General features: G+C 39.9%; 1 protein-coding gene across 16 annotated transcripts in view; it reads left to right on the forward strand.

Moving 5' to 3' along the window:
- The window catches only part of SGIP1 (SH3GL interacting endocytic adaptor 1), a 328,705-nt gene that overhangs the window by 270,975 nt on the left and 42,463 nt on the right, over window positions 1-15,267 (forward strand). For 14 of the 16 annotated variants that reach the window (XR_009244460.1, XM_058657629.1, XM_058657621.1 and 11 more), the window contains 3 exons: window positions 601-728; window positions 1,765-1,891; window positions 7,106-7,165. Coding sequence is in view for 15 of the 16 variants with exons in the window: in XM_058657629.1 (XP_058513612.1) it covers window positions 601-728; window positions 1,765-1,891; window positions 7,106-7,165 (315 nt within the window). In the remaining variant the exon portion in view is untranslated. The remainder of the gene's footprint in view (window positions 1-600; window positions 729-1,764; window positions 1,892-7,105; window positions 7,166-15,267) is intronic. The other 2 variants (XM_058657654.1, XM_058657692.1) reach the window with 1 other exon arrangement.

Consider the following 15,267-nt stretch of genomic DNA (forward strand, 5'->3'; position numbering starts at 1 on the left):
GATTTCTGTTAAGATTCAACACACAAAGTGCTTACAGCAGCCTCTGACTTTCTTGCTTTTATTTGATCCTTTGCTCACTACCAAGTATTTGAGTGCAGTGATAAAGTTAGCACTCATTATGAAGCGCGATCCAAAAGGTAATTCTCTTTTTAAAAAGGGGAAAAGTCATTACACTTTCTCCTCTTTTTTTGGACACAGAAATGAAATTTAAAGTTTAATGCATACCTGGCTGGCCAAAAGTTATAAGGTTATGAAGTATGAACATAATACAAATGAGTTTATAAGTAAATGACCAAAATGAAAAGAACCCACCACCCAGCCAAAATTTACCTGTGGTCACAAAAAGAGTAATGAAAGGATTTACTTTTCACTTGATGTCACATGACAACAAAAGGTAATGAGCTTCAGCTTCTCCCACCCACCATAATTCAACTAATTTTTTTCTTTAAAAAAAGAAAAGAAAAGAAAAAGCAATGTGTGCTGCAGTGTTTAGTATAGTACCCGCTGGTAGAAAAACTGTCTGAGCCTGGCACTGTACCACAATAAGAGTGTTTTCAGCCAGCTACATCCTGGCATGTCTAACACCAGTTTGTCTTACAGGTGCATCATCCCCCGCTCGGCCGGCCACTCCTTTGGTCCCGTGTAGCAGTACCACTCCTCCTCCACCTCCTCCCCGACCTCCCTCTCGTCCAAAGCTGCCTCCAGGAAAGCCTGGTGTCGGAGATGTGGTATGTTCCCCCTCTGCCCGGACTCAGAAACAGATGTTGAAATGACCAAATAGAAGCTCTGTCTTCCAAGGGACTTGTCAAATTGAGGACTGAGCATTAGAACACTCGTTCAAGTGACCCTTACAGTATGACACATTTCAAGCCAAGATCCAGGATAGTAGCCACAGGATGCAGGGCTGATGTTTAGCACAGCTCAACTACAGGGATTGGATACAAACTTCATAAAGGAAAAAAAGAAAAAAAAAGTTGGTAAATGGGCCAATGACATGTTGCTTTTAAACAATATGCTTATATATTTTTATAAATAACATAAATATAGTTATTTTGGCAAATTTTAAAAATAAGGATGGAACTACTTAGTTATGCTAAATCCTTGGGAAATAGAGGTGTTACCTTTCATGTTTGTTTGATTTTGGAAAACTCCAGAAAAAGGCAAATACTGGTTTCTGACTCCAAAATACAAATGAGTTACTTGTGGTAGACACATTATAGGTGAGTTAAAGGAATAAGTGGTGGCCAGGAAAGGTTTGTTGCAGTTTTCTTATGTTGTGTCTTAAAGCTCAGGTGAAAAACATTTCATATGAACTATGAACCCTTAAGAGATTTGTGGCAGACCTAAATTTGGCACCTGGACAAAGGAGTCACAAACCAGTGCTGCCCATAAAATTGGATTTAGCTGGCACAGTGTTGGAGCTTGAACTTAAACACCTATAGGCAGGTGTGACCTTCATACTGTCACCTGCCTAAGTCTCTGAGGGCATGGGAATCAAAGTCCTGAAACAGACCTGGTAATTCCTCACAGATCTCAGCTTCTCTCTAACTCATGTTCCTACTGTGTTGGAGAATATTGTGGTTTCTGGTACCTGTATCTCTACTCCGCAAGTTCCTGTTTTGATAGTATCATTTTTAGTGTAATTAATTAAGTCATCTATGTTCCTTTAGGGGTCCTAGCCTGGGCTGGGAGACATTACAAATATGGGACGAAAGTGCTACTATCTATGTCTCTAACTTTTCATCTCTTTTCTTCTCCCTACAGTCCAGACCTTTTAGCCCTCCCATACATTCTTCCAGCCCTCCTCCGATAGCACCCCTAGCCCGGGCTGAAAGCACTTCTTCAATATCGTCAACCAATTCTTTGAGTGCAGCTACCACTCCCACAGTTGGTAAAAATTATCTCCTCTCTTTTAACCCAATTTTGATTTTGACTGGCTATTTTTTTATGATCTGAAGACCCCAGACCCTTTGTTTCTGGTCAAAATTGTTTTGCTGTGTGTTTTGCTTACTATCACCTGACTCTTTCCTTAAAAGCACCTTCTCAGCAAAGGAGGCAAAGTATCCTCCCTAAGCAAACAGCGTAAGAATACAACATGGACACCTGTGTTTTACGGGAATCTTCTTATGTTGTACCATATAGAGCTACTCTAAAAACAAGTGAGAAACTGCCAGGGAAAATCCTGGGATTTTAAAGATCATTTATTAAAACACAAATTGTCTCCTTTGAGGCAGAATGCTTATTTAAAACCAAAACCATGTACCACAATAGAAATTATAGTATTTAGAAATTATGCTTCCTTGAAGACTTTATTCCTTCATCATTTTTGGAAGTCCTTAGGTTGACAAATGATATAAGTATTAGCATTATGGGGACCTGAATAAATATTTTGACATTTTTCCTTAGTGTTTTTCAGTGATGTGCGGTCAATTTTCCCAGAGAAATGAGCCATTGCTGACATATGCAGAGAATGCCCGGGCCTCTTTCCTTATGCTGTGATGAAAGGGAAGAGCTGGGAAGGGCTGCCCAGGTGGTGACTTTCATGCCTGGTTTTACCTGAAGAGCTTTCCTGTCCCTCCTAAGGAGTGGTCTCTTTTCCCACCTACCAACAGCACTTGCTGCCTCTTCCATTTTTGCAGTGTTGCTGACCTGGGGCTTTCTCATTCCATTTTTACCATGAGACACTCCCCACCACCACTGTTTGTCTATGGCCTTCTGTCACAACCTGAACTTCCCTGCAATTCTTCTATATTACAAATCAGCAGACCCAGTCTGCATTGCTTTGGAGAATCAGTAATCAAAAGTAACTCAGTTCCTGCTGCTCCTTCTGGAAGAGCACACTGCAAAGCTGCCCATGGGAGAAAGCAGCTTGCTCAAACCTGAAGCTTCTCAGAAGGAAACCTACCTCTTTTCCCCAAGAAACAGGTTAAGGTGGGTCTCTGATGGCTCCAAGAAGAAGCTAAGATGGCCTCTGATGGCTCCCAAGGGAATTGCATCAGGTTCACATGCTCTATATTTCTAATCAGATCATCCTGAAAGAACCGTTCAAATGTTGGGAAAATTTAATGAGTTGTCCAATTCCACATAACTCAATTATGGATAGATGTTTAATGTTATCTATGTAGACAACTCTATTTTTTTGTGCACATCATCCATCAGGGCAATTCCAGGTGTCCTATCCCTCAGTGTTCAGTGGCAAATTTCTCTGTTTTTGTTTGGTTCCATAACATTCCAATTTTATTTTTTAATCTGTCTTTAATATTCCTTGATTGTGACAACCCCTTCCCTAGAATTGCTCTGTTCCGTTTTGCTTTCTCAGGAGCATTGTTCTGCCCTCTCCTTATGATTTCTCTTGTTTATTAGAGAGAGTGAACTGTCACTCAGAGAGCAGACCACCAAGTGACCTCAAATGAACCACCCAACATGTTCTTTCAATTTCCTATGATTCATAGAGAAAATTAGACACGCAGGGAAGTTGAACTGTGCCCATGTTTTGTACAATGTGTTTCTGTGTTCCCTGTAGCAGAAATCCCCAATTCCGGCCAGCAACTTTGATTCTTTAACACATCTAGTATGTGTTCTTTCAAGATGACCCACAGGGTGGTTTAATAATAACCAAAACCAGCCACTTAAGAGCTTGCTCACATTGCTTCGTTGCTGATTTTGATTGTGTAGTTGTATGATTTTTATGTGGTGTTCATGTGCCCCGTGAATTCCTCACCCTCCTATCTTTATTTTCTCCTGCTGCGAGTCACCTGACCACCACCTCTCTCTGAAGTAAATACATTGTCCAATGGCTGGCCGGCAGTTTCTGTGTCTTGCTGTTTCTCTTTCTGGAGAGGATGCGCTTTGGCTGTTCCACACCAAGGGGGCCTAATCATGACTGACATTGGAAGGTCAACTGAATGCAATCAAATAAATGCCTTGAGGCAGGGAGAGAATTTCAGCAACAAATTCCCAGAAATGGATGACTCAATATTTCCCTCCAGTAGCCACAATACTTCCTTAACTTTTGCTGTCACCCTTGAGCCAAAATTGAGACAAGTATCATGGGAACCAATCAGGCAAATTTAAAATGAAGAGCTAAATTTTAAACAGCAGGTTTAAAATCTCTACATGACAATGATCTGCAATATCAAAAAGCCCCATACAGTATCTACCATGAGTGTGAAGGCTTCCAGGAGAGACACATTCATGAAGTAGCATATCTGATGCCACACCCAAAGACAGGACTTTCTGAAAGAGCTCCTGCACAACTGTATTTTCTTGAATTTAACACTCAACGTAAAATCATAATTTTGCAAGTGACTAGAGAAAAACAAACTGCTACTTGAATTAGGATATAATGTTCTCCCATCCCATCAATGATATGACCCCTCCCAACTTCAGACAGGTTTGATAGTAAAAAAAAAAGGTACATGACATTGAATAGGCAGAATACTGAAAACTCTTTTTTCACTGGAAATAACTCATAGGATAAGTATTCTGTGGTTATTGAAAAAAAACCCTATTAATATTGTGGATATATGAAATATTTTATTGTAAGAAACAAAATTTTAGAGTGAGAGTGAGACAACAGTTATGAAAATAGGAAGTTTTCTCTGAGTGTAAATATCTGTTTTTATTAAATGTCTCGTATTTCTGTAGGTGATGGAAGGTTTTTAGAAGGTTGAATCTTTCTTAGCAATCCACTGTGAGAAGACCACCAAGAAAAACAGCTTTTATTATTAATTTCAGTGTTTAACTGTACTCCTTCACTGATAATTATTAATTTTAAATTATAAGATATCAACATCTTAACATCCTATCATGAATTAAAACACATTGTTGGGTGCCACAGGGAGCATCATAAATTTTGACGATTCTCTCAGTCCAGAACTTGCAGGAAAAGTGGCCTGTGTTCTGTAATGTAATCACAGCATCTAAAATATAAACCACTGCGTCCAACTTTAGTCTCTCTAAGCTGGGTAGTGATTCTGAATTGAATAAACGTTGTTTTTAAAAAAATGTAATATGTCCATCAGCCTATTAAAAAATCCTAGCTCCCAAGAAAAAAAATTCCCCACATTTGATTTTGGCCTTTTATTTTTTCCTTACACGACTTTCCTGCAAGCACTTGTCTCCAGTGGAATTGCAGACAACACAGGAGGGCATTAAGTTATTCTGGCTACTTGAGAAGCCACACATATAATAAAAACTGTGATCCCTAGATGATATTTTAAACTCTGAAGAATTGACATCAAAGCAATTTTCTGCCTTCTCTTTAGGTCTGGGTGGCAAGTTAACAGAATATTTTCTAATACTATTGTCTGTGTAATATTTGTTCTATCCTCATCCATTTCCTTCTCTGCATTGTTGGTAGGATTTTCCATTCCTGGACTTTGTACAGATTTTATTCAGTTTTCTTTTCAGTTGTCATATACCCTTAAGACTTGTGGTACTGAGTATTTTTTTTAATCGCAGAGTTAAAGGCCCCCAGTTGCCTGCAGTTGTTATTTGTTGAGACTGTGAAGAGCTGAAACAACTGAGCTCCAAATTATTAGTGCGTAATACTATGGCTAATTTGCAAAGGCATCTAGCCACAGCTGGATACCATAGCTAAAGATATAGTTACAATAATGCTGTTGAAAATTAACAGTCTTTAACTGTCAAAGGCAGGTGACAGGCAACTTGCGCTTGGGTCTTGGTGAGATTGAAACAGGATACTTCATGCGGGTAGCTTGGATTTACAATCTGATTTTTCTGTGTTCACATTAAGAGCTCCTTCTTCTGCCCCTGGGTGATCCTGTTGATTAGGTAGGCTGATTTTTAATGGCACCTGCCATGGTGGAGCATGACTCCTTCCCTGGGACTGACTTCAGCCCAATTTCCAGATGCTGGACCTTGGCATTTTTAAAATGTTAATTTCTAGTCAGAGAATCATCACAAATTAAGCATATCACTGCTTTAAATCCCAAGCATAATCCCAGTGTCCTAAGTTTTATTTCCTTTTTTCCATTAAATTCATTCCTGTGTTTCAATCAGTAAAGAGTGTTGCTCAATTTCATTTGGAATTTGTACTTGTGTTTTTGTTTTCCATTCGTTTATGTTTCTTTGGCTCGTAGTGTCAGAAGATGATGTTTTTTATGACAAACTGCCCTCGTTTGAAAGGCGCTGTGAAACGCCTGCAGGTATGGTGCTAGCGGAGTGACCTCTAGAGTTGTAGACTTTACAAATCCAAGCCATTCTCCATCTGAATGCTGTAAACTCATAGACATGCTCCTCACCTCATGAGTGTCCAGTGCCTCTCAGATGCACCTTGTATATGTACTGTTCATTGTGGAACTCATGCCACTGAAATTGTTTCAACTGGTCATATTAAAAAGCAGCAGGTTGCATGACAGTTTCTCAGTGAAAAGGTTTGAAAAAGGCAAGATGCTACTGCTTCGTGTTTACAAAGAAAGGAATAATTTAACTGCTCAGAATTACATGTCTGGTGACTGCTTTTTAACTGGAAAAAAGTAGCAGGAGAGCATCATTAGTAATATTGTTTTCTCTCTGGTATATAGATGGAGGGCATTTGGGGTCTGGATGCAAGTTGACTCCAGGGAGGGGGAGGAAGATGTATGGCATCTTCCATGAACTGTAAATTGGTGTGCAACGCTGTTGTCATTTAATACCTAAGCTAATGTTTTGTATAACCCATAACTATGAATTTATCTTTTTGGAAGCATAGAAAGGGATGGCAATGAAGATAAAATGGATGCAGCCATTGCTGAATAATACTTTGTCCTAATTAGTGCAGTTAAAATATGCTGACGCCCCTGCATGGCCAGGAAGTCCTCCGCTCCATGCACACAAGCACCAAATTGTCAAGCCACCAACAACCGTGCCCATCCCTTTAGGCCTCCATAGCTTTGCTTTTGCTTTCTGTTTCCTCAACTAAAATAAATAAATAATAATAGTAGATTGCCAGCATCCCCGTTTCCTTCCCGCACGCTAATGGCATGCAGTGCCTCCACCCTTCCCCTTAGTGAGATTAATGACCTGCTCTGTAACTCATATTTGTCCTTCTCTCTCCCTCTCCCTAACCTTTCCCATCCCGCTTCAACTCCTGGCCATACAGAGAATGAACAGCCTTCCCTCGTTTGGTTTGACAGAGGAAAGTTTTATTTGACTTTTGAAGGTAAGTAGTACATAGCATACCAGATTCTAATTTGTACTCCCCTCCTTCTTGCCCCATGTGCACTTCAAAATCCCAGCTCCTTCCAAAATTTCTGGTTTCTCTTTCTATATAAAAATGCTATGGCTACTTAGAAAATATCAAACACTAAAGATTACTTGAATTGGGTGTGGATGTCATCTTCAATTTTTCATCTTAAAAAAATTAAAGCTAATTTGCAGTTAATATTGGTTGCTTAATTAGCTGTGGTCAATTGAAAAAAAAATCAGAACACGCCTTTTTTGACCAAGGAACTTAACTCTGTCAACCAGGGCTCTTTCCTAACTCTTGCAAATGCAGCGCGACAAATACAAGGTTAGTTTTTGATTGGTATGGGTATTTAACCTTTCTCTTCCAATGAATACTATTACAGATACAACATCTATTATTGCAAATTGTGACTATGTATCTATTTGTGTATGTATATATACTTAAGACAAGAAAAATTGCGTGAAAGAAAGAAGAAGAATTGCAGTAGGTTTCACTAATGCTTCCTTATTGTAATTCAAATGGTTGCAATAAAACGGGCAACTTTTGCTGGACTTGTCATTTTAGAAGTTTAAGGAAAATATACAACATGGAATATCAGCTATCTAATCACAGTGTCTGATAATTTGTCATTTATGCATTAAGGATTAGCGTTCTGCTTTATATTTAAATCTTCTTGATATTTGATATAATGACCCATATAAACTAATGATGGTGAAAAATGCAAAATTTTAATTAATGAGCCACCCTACACATAAAATTTATCATAGCCCCTGACTTTCTAGAATTTAGATAAATGTTTTATTCTGAGATCAAAATTAGCCAAAGGAAGGAAGAAAACAAGAAAGGGAGGAAGGAAGGAAGGAAAGGAGGGAAAGAGGGAAGGAGGGAGGGAGGAAGGAAGGAAGGAAAGGAGGGAGAGAGAGAAAGGCAGGAAGAGAGAAAGAAAGAAAGAAAGAAAGAAAGAAAGAAAGAAAGAAAGAAAGAAAGAAAGAAAGAAAGAAAGAAAGAAAGAAAGAAAGAAAGAAAAAGAAAGAAAGAAAGAAAGAAAGAAAGAAAGAAAAAGAAAGAAAGAAAGAAAGAAAGAAAGAAAGAAAGAAAGAAAGAAAGAAAAGAAAGAAAAGAAAGAAATAAATCTACCCTTGAAATGAATCTTGGTGTTGAACTTTTTCTAACTTAGGTATATGTTTTCATGCAAATTTAAAAGTCAAAAAGTCTGATCATTAAAATAGTTTGAATGGTTCCAACTTTTTTCTCAATGAGAAATCTTGCTGTCAAGGCGGGCTAGACATAGAAACCCTTAGCCGAGAGCAGCTGTGATGGCCAGCAGGAAAGATGATCGGATTTCAAATTTTCTGATATCCTAATGTCTTGTCCTGCTAGAGTGGAGGGCAGATGGACAGCCAGTCTTCGGGGAAGAATTATACATTTTTTACTTACAATGCAGAAGTCTTCACTGTCCCCGGCCATTAATTTTACAATAGCCAAAATGCAAGTCCAGGAAATCGTGACCTCCAAACTTTGTCTTTGAGTCAGATGAAATTAAAAAGTACTTAAGTATGTTAATACCGATTAGACATCTCAGAAGAAGTTGCTCCAATTAAGTAGGCTGACAATCCAGAAATACAACCAACATGCTTCACACAAGGTCCCTGTCTAGTTTAGTGCGGCCAGAGCCGCTGTGTGCTTAACCCTGTTTGGAGGCCCAAATCTGACACTTCCCAAAAAGCCACACTGACATTTTTTTCCTCTTACTGCTCTTTGTTTCAGTTCTAGAGTAAGTTATGGCTTTCACTTTTGTTTTAGTATAGGACCTTTTTATGAAAAGAAGTCGACTCATTTACAACACACTAATCTGAAGACAGTTTCAGTTGATGGTTTATTTGTTTTAAATATATAGATATATATTATCCATCAATGTAAGCAACTAATCAGTGTGTGGCATAACATTTTATATGAAAATATATGTAGTATTTGTTCATGTATCTCTGTATCTCTGAAGTTGATAACACTATAATACCAATTCCTTAAGCATTTCAATTTGAGCCAAGAGAAGTTCATAAGAAGTTTTCATGGAAAGTAATTAGAACTTTGAATATTGTGTTATCTTCATCTTGGACTTTACTCACCCTTGGGCAGTATCCATGAGGCTTCCTGAGGGTCTGTGTGAACAGCTGTATTATGAATGGGTGTGTCATTGTTTATCCCACCAGAAATGCTTGTTCAGGTAAAAAGTGGTTTTTTTTAAAGATTCATTTATTTTTATTGGAAAGGCTGATATAGAGAGAGGAGGAAAGACAGAGAGGAAGATCTTTCGTCCGATGGTTCACTCCCCAAGTGAGCCGCAACAGCTGGATCTGAGCCAATCCAAAGCCAGGAGCCAGGAGCTTCTTCTGGGTCTCCCATGCAGGTGCAGGGTCCCAAAGCTTTGGGCCGCCCTCAACTGCTTTCCCAGACCACAGGCAGGGAGCTGGATGGGAAGCAGGGCCACTGGGATTAGAACTCGCACCCGTATGGGATCCCAGGTGCAATCAATGCAAGGAGTTTAACCACTATGCGATCGTGCTGGGCCCAAAAAGTGTTTTGAAATGTACTTCAAAGACAGTCTCAGGGAGAAACCAAAAATAACACCTTGTCAAAATGCCTATGTGTAAAATACACAAGCATTTCCCCTTTATGGATATTTGCTTCAATATTCTCATTTTTATTTTTAATATTTTTTACTTATTTGAAAGGTAGTATTACATAGAGAGGAGATACAGAAAAAAATGAGAGAATCTTCTAGCCACTAGTGTACCCTGCAAATGGCCGCGGTGGCTAGGGTGGGCCAAGTTAAAACCAGCATCCTGGATCTCCTTCCAAGTCTCCCATGAGTGGCCAGGGTCCAAACACTAGTCTCTGTCTTTTGGGGAAGGGTTTTAGAAGATCCTGTCTATCATCTACTCATACCACTGCTCCCTCAGCACTCTCTCATCTTTGGACTGCTCTTCTCCTGTCGACAGCTCTCCTTCCTAACCCTCCCACCCCGCCCTTGCCTAGCCATACCCTTCTTACATTTCTGATTCTCTGCTGAGCTCACACACTTGCTTCCTTGACTGAACCCCAGCTTTCCCCAGAGACCATCACTTCTGTTGTGGCACTGCGACAGAAAGTTCTTCAAACTCCCATGGGCCATCCGTACTGTGACTTGAGAGGCAGAGTTCAGGTGCTCCAACTTCCCACTGCCACTTCTAAACCCTCACTGATGGTGGAGAGTAGTCATGTGTGAATCCACTCTGCTACTCCTTATTGTTATTAAATGGCTTCAAAGCATTGACCTACATCTTCCTACAGGCTTAGAGATGCCAATAGCTTCCTTCTCAGCCTCTGCTCCAATTCACTTCCTAGCCTTCTCTGTAACACAGATTCTATGTGGGTGGTCCATGCACACTCTGGCTACACAGCCTCTTTCATTTAGTTCTTACACTCTTTCTTTCCAATCCATGCAACAGTTCACACATCCAGCCACACCCTGAAAGTGGTCCTCACTGTCTAGTGTCATTTTTGTCATTCCATAACTAAAAATTTGTCATTCTTTTTGTATCTTGGTAAGCAATAATGCTTTAATTCAAAAACTACATTTTATTTTGTTTGTTTTGATTTTTATTTGTTTATTTAAGAAACAGAAATACAGAATTCCTGACCACTGAGTTTACTCCCCAAATACCCAAAACTTCAAGACTGGGCCAGGGCCAAAATCAGGAGCCAGGAACTCTGTCCAGATCTCTCACAGGAATCACAGCAGCTCGGCTGCCTAAACTATCACTGCTGCCTCCCAGCATTTGTGTTAGCAAGAAGCTGGAGTCACAAGCCAAGGATGGATTCCACTGGGGTGCAGGCATCTTAATTTCTAGGTCAAATGCCCATCCCTCAGTAATTACTTATTTACCAAGTGCCTATCATGATAACACTTTTATCGTTAGTAATAAACACAGCAGAAAAATCTCTGTCATCATAAAAGTTTAAGTTCCAGTATGAAGAGTGACGATTAGAAGTTAAATCAATATATAACTTGGACATGATGAGATCTGCAGGGAAACTGAAAGGAGACTATAGCATATTTGGGGTTGCAGTTCCAAATGGAGGCCATGAAGATATCAAAACAATGGAAAGCAACAGCTACATCTGAGCACTTACCATCTGCAAAGTGCATTCCATCTTTTGAATCATTTCATCTACACAGTGCATGAATAAAGAAACTGAAGTGCAGGTCATGGGCACCACTTTCACAGTCTCACCACCAGCAGGAAGCAGAGTGAAGATTTAAGCTCAGATTATGTGTCTGCAGACCCCTCTGAGTGCCCCACCTCAACCTACTGCACACACATTAACATCATCCCAGCTTTGCAAAAGCAAGGGTTGGCCCCTAATCCTTGAACTTCCAGCTCTCTAGTTCCATGTCACCAACACCATATCTGTTACCTCCCAGACATCTCGGTTGTCATGTCTGTATCATCCTAACACAGCTCACTAGCCCAGGCCTACATCCAAGTTGTTTTCTGTCCAGCTTAGATCCCAGAGAGAAAAACTGTCTGTAGAAGGGTTTAATCATACATACAATTATGAGCCATGTGTTTTATCTTTGTTTGGAATTATGTTGTTTCTGTGGCAAGGGGTGGGAAGAGGGGAACTGATAGACATTTTAAATGTCTGATCAATTACTGAGTAATTGGTAAAGATACAATCAAGGACAAAAAGTCTTCAACTTGTTTTTAAACTTTGATGTGGTAGGACTCCCCCATAGAGATAAAAGATGTAAAGATTAAATTTTTCAATGTGCCCACAAATATTTTAATTTGCTCACTTGAGAGTCATGAAAGAAAAGTAAATTACAAGATGTGATTCACTTGCTGGCACACAACTGCTTTGCTAATTCACTTTATTCTTTAAGAGAAAAGCATTTGTTAATTGTATTAACCCTGCTATAAGCCTTTTTTTAATCACTGCAAAGGAAAAATGTTGAGCAGTCACCCTGTTCAAGTCACAGTGTGAAATACTCCTACATTGAAGAAGCCTAAAAGGCAGTGATACCAACTTTTTTCACTAAAAGTATTGATCATGTACCTTCGCTAATCTGAAATTTTATACTAAAGATATTATAAATATGAAATTTAAAATCCTGTTTGTTAAAATAACTGAAACTCACAGCAAGTCTTTTAAACAGACTAGACCAGTTAGGAAGATTGAAGTGGAGCTGAAACTGCAAATTCTTCTCCCAGGCACATTGGTTGAGGGTGCAGCATTAACTCTACCTCTAAGTAATGGATCAGTTGCCTGATTCTCCACATCTCTGGAACCAAGCAACAAGGTGATATTGCACTTGACACTGGGCTTGAAGACTGCTGATCTCTCTCACACTTAGTGGACAACCTTCTCTTAGCGATAGATTAGGATGCCAGCACAGTGATCTGGGTTCTGTCCCACTCTCCAGTCCAAACTGGTGAATGGACCAATAGAGAATATGGTAATGTAGAGAATTAAGTGGGAATTTTCTCTCTAAATATTCCTGGAAGCTTAAAGTAGTTGGTAGTTACAAAGCACATCATTTGAATTGGCTACCTGGCTAGGGAAAATATATTGCATTTGGCTTTAGCGATTGTGAGGTAGTGTTATTTGTAGCAGTAATGTTAGTGTGTCACTGATGAACTCTTACTCCATATACACAAATATAAGCAACTCAACAAATATATAGGAAATGTAAAATATACCTGTTATAGATGAGTAAACTAAGGACCTGAAAATTGGGTTAACTTGGCAAATGGTAACTTAACCCACTACACCACAGATAATCAGAGCTGCTAGTCAGTGGTCAAACGTTATAAATCCATTTTCCTAATATGCATAGTATTTGTCTTGTTTGTGACATGTAATAATCATGTGAACCTTAGTGTTTGATGCTTCTGGGTCTCTTTTATCATCTTTAGCTCCTTTCTAATGTTTCAGGGAAAGCAACAGAAAAGGTCACTTGTTGCAACCATTTAAGGATTGAACCAGCAGATCTCTCTCTCTCTCTCTCTGCCTTTCAAATAAATTAATTAAAATAAAATAAAAATGGAAAATGTGCATAATAAGGAAATTAAAATAGGATAGGTGGTTTGATTTTTATTTGTTTTATTTTATTTTTGATGATTTTTACATAGTTGATTAGGGAGGGACGGGTCAAGGACTACAGGAAGGTGGGTGAGACCATTATTTCCACATTCTCTTTTTTCCTTCCCTTATCTGGGGGAAGGAGGGAGATAAGGAGAGCCTCCAACCTCCCAACTGCCTCCATACCCTGGGATGGGGAACAGCCACCCAGTGCCATCCCAAGGTCCCCAAGACGGGGCATGTTCCAAGGGTCCCGCTCAAGTGGTTTTGATAGTTCAGCAGTTCTGAGTGCTGTTGATTGCCACTCCAAGCATGATGAAATCCTTCCAGAATCCACTGATTTAGTCCACCTTAGAGTCTCCATTTGCCCAGAAATTCACTGCCAACACTTGGCTAAGGTAATTGATCAATTTGTTGTGTCCGTCCTCTGTTATGGTACTGGGTGTCCACTTCAGGCTCCAATGTACTGCCATATCCTCTATGTGCACCTGGACATGCTGCCCACCTCCATCTAAGCCACTGAGTAGGCTCAGCTCTGACACGAGCACTCCATGGTCAGACCACGGAACCTGCAATTCTCTCCATGGTTGGAGTTCTGATTCCAGCGGTTCAATTGTGGGGATCCCCAAAGAAACCTCATCTGAGGTGGTCCCAGACCTGATTCTTGTATGTGCTTGCCAATACAGGGTCCAACACAGTTCAATGCCTACAAGCATACTGATGGTTGCAGCTGCTGAGTCAATTCTGTCTCCAGCCCTATCTCCTACACAGCCCAGCCTGATTCTGCCCACCACACACTTGGCCTTCACATAAACCAGAGGGAGCACAGCCTAGTCAAAGTGACCCATGATAACTCCCACTAATCCTCCCCTGCCCTGGTTCCTGTGCTTGCCAATATGTACAGCAGACTGGTCCAGTCTGTCCCACATCCAATCCAGCTCCATTATTGTCAATGGGCATTGAAGTGGAAGCTTAAACCACTGCAGCACAATGCCCACTTATGCTGGCTGCTTTTTAATATACCATGCAATAAAAAAAGTTGTATCATTCATATTTTGATGTTATAGTCTGTCTGAAAGCAAAGAACTAAGGAAAAGGAGCAGAAGGCCCTGTTGGGCCTGTTTGTTTTTGTTCCTTATATCACCTGGTCCCTAAGGTGACCTCTCAGGTCCCTGGTGGTGACTGAGCCCAGAACATTTCTCCTGTGTCTCCACTGACTCACAGATAACATATTTTTCCTTTCCACTCATAGCAATTTAAAATGCATGGACATTTTTAGATGTACCTTGTTAAGTTTAAAATATGTAAATTTTGGAAAGCCTTCACTTTTCTCAAGATTGAAACCTTTCACTTCCAAGACAGGAATTTTACAGGTAAAAAAAAATTATTTCTGCCTTCTAAAAATTCAGAATAAATAGAGGAATATGGCATTTCCTATAAAGGGCATACTGCAGCAAATACCAGAATAGAATTGCAAAAACATTCTAGAAAAGAATGAAAGATGTTAAGATTTATTTTATTTATTTAAAAGACAGAGAAAGAATATTTGTCCCAGGTATTAATTCCAAATGGTCACAATAGCTGGAACTGGGCCAGGCTGAAGCCAGAAACAAGCAGTTGCATTCAGGCCTCCTACATGGGCAGCAGGAGCCCAAACACTTGGGCCATCTTCCACTGCTTTTCCTGGCACATTAGCAGTGAGCTGCATTGGTGCTTGACAGAGCAGCCCAGACTCAAACTGTTGCTCATATAGGATGCTGACAGTGCAAATGATGACTTAACCTACTATACCACACCATTGGCCCCAAAAGATCTTTAACAGGAAAGATCTGGAATAACTCCTTGGAGGAAAAGGGGGTTGAGTTGGCTCATATCAAAACAAAAGAGGAATTCATTCAGTGAGCTGAGCAATCCAGTTTGAGAGAAATACCATGAAGAAAGGCGTTAGG

This window comes from Ochotona princeps, chromosome 2 (assembly GCF_030435755.1).
Source record: "Ochotona princeps isolate mOchPri1 chromosome 2, mOchPri1.hap1, whole genome shotgun sequence".
Taxonomy (NCBI): domain Eukaryota; kingdom Metazoa; phylum Chordata; class Mammalia; order Lagomorpha; family Ochotonidae; genus Ochotona; species Ochotona princeps.